Genomic DNA, 4,981 nt, shown 5'->3' with positions numbered 1-4,981 from the left:
GGTGTCTCCTGTGCTGATACCTACAACTGTGGGTGCCTTCTTTCCCCATCTCCTTTACTATCTTAAATTTGGAGCAACATCTTCGTTGGCCATTGGCAGAGAAAAGCTCTCTCCTAAGTGAGTATCTGGATCTGATATAAGCACCAAACCACCTCCCTGAAAGATATGGGGTGAGGATCCCCTGGAAGGTCTCCCTCCACAGTTCTCCTGGCTCTGCTGCAGCCTTGGGAGATGCTTGAAAGAGAAAGCAGCGAGAAGACGACAATATGAGCACGCATGTACAATGTGTGTGCATTTATGCAAGGACAGGGTGAGGTCAGTGTGGAGCAGGCTACGAGCACTGCAGGTAAATGGTCTGCTCTCACGTTTTAAACTGCACAGCAGAGAGGAAAACTCCTCCGAGTTCTCCTCAGAGCTCCAGGCGCAATCCTTCAGAAGCAGAAGGAAGGAAAGGGTTTACCTAATGTGCAGGTGAGTTCCTCATTATAAAGAGCTAGTGGGGCTGCGCAGCAGTCCGCAGGTTGCAGCACAGAACACAAAAAGCACTAGCAAACATCCCTTAGTGCCCCTACTCCAAGGTTAAAGCTGGCAGATGCAAACCTAACAGAAGCAGTGTAGCATCACCCAGAATTTTTTGCTGTATATCAGAGATTGGGCTGTTCTGGCCACACCAGCACTGGCGGGTCATTTGGTAATGCCTTATGGGCCAGCCTAGTCTTACTCAAAGAGATCTAATATGATTAAATGGCAAAAATCCTTGTTGTTCTCACTTTCTCCAACTCCAATCCTAACGAAGCACATAATAGACAGACGGGCTGCAGCACGCTCCTGCCCTTCCTGTTTAATTTGCAACAGAAAACAGTATCTAAGTGTAACACAAGGTAAGGAAAATAAGGGTTTCTTGTGTAAGAGATAGAAAATCTCACATTAATGTATTTAGTTACATGCACATCTGGATGGTTTTTAAAACAGCTGAAATGTTGTACAACAAACGATTTCCTAAGTTAGTAAATGAAACAACCAAAAAAATAACGTGAAACCAAAATAAATGCCGTATTTTCTCTAGCCCTTAAATCTGGCTTGTCTAACTGGTCCTTGAAAGTAACCTATGGCTTGGAACTAAGCACAAGAAGCATCAGGCAAGGGCTCTCCCAGCAATGCTGCGTGAGGTCAAGTCTGGGCTTAAAAACAGAAGCTATTTTTAAGGTTCCGTCATCACACTCCATCCTAATGTAATGCCAAAAATGATTCTCTGACATTCACGCTTCAACACACAGGCACAACAGGCCTGACTCTTGACCTCTCCGACCATTCAAAAAGCTCAGGCAAGTTGCTCTTTGTCTCTGGGAACCAAGACCTTTCTAGCTAGATGCTGTGGAACAAAGCTCAAGAAGCCAAGGCAATGTAGACATAAGCTGCTAGCATAAATGTACGTGTATTTGTTTACATTCCTCCAAACTATACCTGGCTACTGGTTCTGGGATGGTCCCTGGGCTAACTGGCACCTGAACTCCCTTTTCCCACTCCTGCCTCCAGGGGTCTGCCAGCACATAGTATTCATCAGGGTTCAGCTGGAAGGAGTCATGTAACTTCATGGCAGTGATCAGGTCCGTTCTGAACACCTGCAAAGAGAGTGACCAAGAGAGAAAAATAGAGACACTGACATTTGATATTTACACTCTATGATTCACAGCGTCAGGGTAACCATGGAGCACAGTGTGTAACAAGGTCACTGTATCAACAGTGAAGTAACCCAGCCCACTGCAGGACAGAAGTTTAGCTTCATCGCAGGGAAAGGGGTGGCTGAAGGTGCAAACACTGATAGAATAACTTCCAGCTAACTCCACTACAGGTCCTGGCACTCCTCCTGCACTGGAGACATGATGCTAAAAGGTGCTACCCACTTTTATCTTTGTTTTGGCTGCAATAAAAGCTGTGGGAGCTTTCTGTCCTAAAACAGCAGCACAAGGACAACTTATTTTTGCTCCAAGGTTTTTGGTTTTTTTTTTTAATTATTGGAGCTCTGACTAATCCAAAGACATTCTAGAAATTCCCTGTGGTAGAAATCAAGGCGTGACTCTACCATGACCAGCCGCAAGAGGAAATTCTAAGGAGATGACTCCTTGTGCAAGCATTTACAATATTAACTCAAAAGTTCAAGTAAAATAAGACTCAGACTGGAATTCTGGAGGCAGCTCCATGTTCAGCACAGGTGCTTGTTATTCAATCAGCTACAGACACCTCTGCATCACAGCTGTAAATTTTACTTTGCCTTTGCAAAATATCCACCTCTAAAATAAGCAGGATGTTTGGCAGCTTTTGGGTTAGAAGCCATAAACAAGCAGCAATGCCGTCTTCAACAAGCCACAGAATGAAATAAAAAGGGATTCACTCTTGCAGCAGGCACGCTGTGGTACTCTTGCGGCAGCTTCAGCCTGGATTGCCATCGCCTGTCAGCACTGCAGAAAGCAAAGGGTGCTACCACAGGCATCAGAACGACAAGCCTGCACTTGTTTACTACACGTATTCCAGCCCTCCCCGCCCTGCTCTCCCTGCAAGGCAAGGCTGCTGTAGACTACAGCAACCGCACTCAGCACTCCACCTCCACAACCGCACATTTTTAACTACTCGATGCCACGTTCAAAGGAAAGGGTTAAAAAGCAACCAGGTGACAGAAAATAAGCACCACCAGGACAAGAAAAAGGTAGGTAACATCTTAAGAATTAAGTCCCCCTGCAGACTTCTCTGTTTGTGGCAGACAGAGTCAACATACACTCAGCCCCACGCTGCAGTTACCAAGGAAAAGACAGATTATCAGGGCAGTGCTCCTAGATACTCTTAGGGGGATGCTCATGGGGCAGTGACACGACCTCCCAGTCCCCTTCCCAGTCCCAAACCAATGGCGGCACTGGCTGTTTGACATTAGCTCCAGCCAACTGTTGCATATGGCTCAGGAAGAACCAGATCTATACCGAGTGCTAATTAGGCAGGCCTCCCTCGGACAGCAATTTCTGTCATACGCTATTGACACACCTGAAACCTCAATAGATTCCCTACAATTTCTGGGAGGTATTTTAGGGAAACAGAGAACCTGATGGTTAATTATACTGCTGAGAATATTTCAAAGTGTGATTTGCCTTACCACACTGCACATCTTGAAACCTCTCCTCCCTCCCAACACACACACTATCCCACTTCTGCCTCAGTATGTTTCCGTTTCCACTCTGGTTTTGTCACAAAAATAGAATAAAATCATGACATTTTTCTTAACGCTTGTCTTGATATGTTCAGAAAAACTGCCAACGTTAAGAAATAAAGAATAATATTACCATATGAAGGAAAGGGTGAATGCAGGTAATGAAATATAATGAAATGATTTAAACCATCAAAGTACAAGTCCTGTGAGGCTCCAATCAAGAAATGAAAAATAAGCCACAAAGTAAACTGGCTCACAAAACAAACAAGCACAGCTGGCCAGGGGATTCTGCACTTTGAAGTGATTTGAATTAAAGCAATCAAATGTCAAATGAAAAGAGGACTAAAAATATAAAATGGGACGCAAAACTCCCTCAATCTGAGAGCCAAAGTAACTCAGGCTCGCAGATAAATTTGTCTCAAAACTCCCTCAAAAGCAAAGCTAATGCAGCACCTGACAGCCAAGAAACTCCTTCCCAGGCCAGTGGCCCTGTGACACCATTCTTTCTGCTCTAATTTCTGATGCAATCAGACTGCCCGGAGCAAAGCAGAGCTTACAGAAGTGCTGGCTCTCAGAAGCACTGAACACTTCAAAGCTGAAGGGTGAAACCCTGGCCATGCTGAAGTCAATGGGAATTTTGCCACCAACTTCAATGAGACCAGGATTTCACCCGGGGAGCTTAGCAAGTGTCACTTCTCTGCCAGCACACTTCTCATCAGAAGAGCGTGCTGTGGTGAGCAGAGACAATGCAAACAGAGGGAGGGAGGGAGGGAGAGGGGAAAAAGACTGTGGAACAGAGCTAAAGAGAAGTATATGAGAAGACCATCCAGGCTGACAAAACAAGAGAGAACAGCACAAAACTGCAACGATTCTGACACTAAATGCAAGAAAGGGGAGAGGAGAAAACAGAAGCACACAAAAAGCAACAGCAAGATTCCAAATTATCTCAGATTATTTCTTGATAGCCTTTCATGAGGTAGTTCTCAAAACTGGGTCTAAGGGATGTACAAAAGGTAACTAAGGAAAGCAGGCTTATCACCTGCAGGAAGAAATTCACCAGGCGTCTCCACATTCACTAAAAAATAAAAGGTCTTTAAAGGCCAACAATCAAAAAAAGAAGATTGGAAAACACCAGTAGTAGGTGTAGTTCACGCTGAACAATGAATGGGATTCTTCTTGAGAAAACTCTTCTCTGAAACTTCAGTTTCACTGGCGAGAATAATAAAGCATGTTCTTTCTCAACATCCATCAATCACTAATGCATGAGAAATACATGTATTGGGCAAGTAAGTTAAATGAAGAAATTCCATCTCCCAAAGCTAATTGCTTTTCTTTGGAGCCTCTACAAAGTCCACAGTGTAGCGTATTTGCCTGAAGATAGGGAGATTCAGCAAGAATACTTCCAAAGAACTGGATCGCATTTATGTGTTACTGACAGTTCATCCATCCTGGAAAGCTCAAAGATTTATATCTCCCTTGATAGGATTTCCTCAAAGCAGTACGCAAGACAGAACTGTCAGGAAGCAGATTTCTAGTTTGACAAGTACTTTAACAAAGATCACATACCAAGACCCGATACCAACTATGAAATAAATGCACCTAATACCAATTTTCCCTGTTCACAAATCAAGCTACAAATAAACCCTGATGCCTAAAATACTCTAAGAAAGACTCCAACACTATGTTGAATGGGTGTCAGACTATAACGAAATTCACAGATAGAAACTGGTTCTGGCAGTGGCTCTGCCAACAGCTGAACTCCCTAATCTCCTGGCAAATAAAAAA

The 4,981-nt window shown here is 44.0% G+C and overlaps 1 protein-coding gene across 1 annotated transcript in view; it reads right to left on the bottom strand.

Annotated features, from left to right (window-relative positions):
- Positions 1-4,981, bottom strand: part of JADE1 (jade family PHD finger 1) — a 34,853-nt gene that overhangs the window by 17,833 nt on the left and 12,039 nt on the right. The window contains exon 3 of the mRNA XM_035889039.1: positions 1,465-1,622. Coding sequence (XP_035744932.1) covers positions 1,465-1,622 — 158 coding nt within the window. The remainder of the gene's footprint in view (positions 1-1,464; positions 1,623-4,981) is intronic.

Source organism: Egretta garzetta, unplaced genomic scaffold, assembly GCF_000687185.1.
Source record: "Egretta garzetta isolate BGI_Z169 unplaced genomic scaffold, ASM68718v1 scaffold542, whole genome shotgun sequence".
Lineage (NCBI taxonomy): Eukaryota > Metazoa > Chordata > Aves > Pelecaniformes > Ardeidae > Egretta > Egretta garzetta.
Note: the sequence above shows the minus strand (reverse complement) of the source record. Positions and strands in the feature narration are given on the sequence as shown.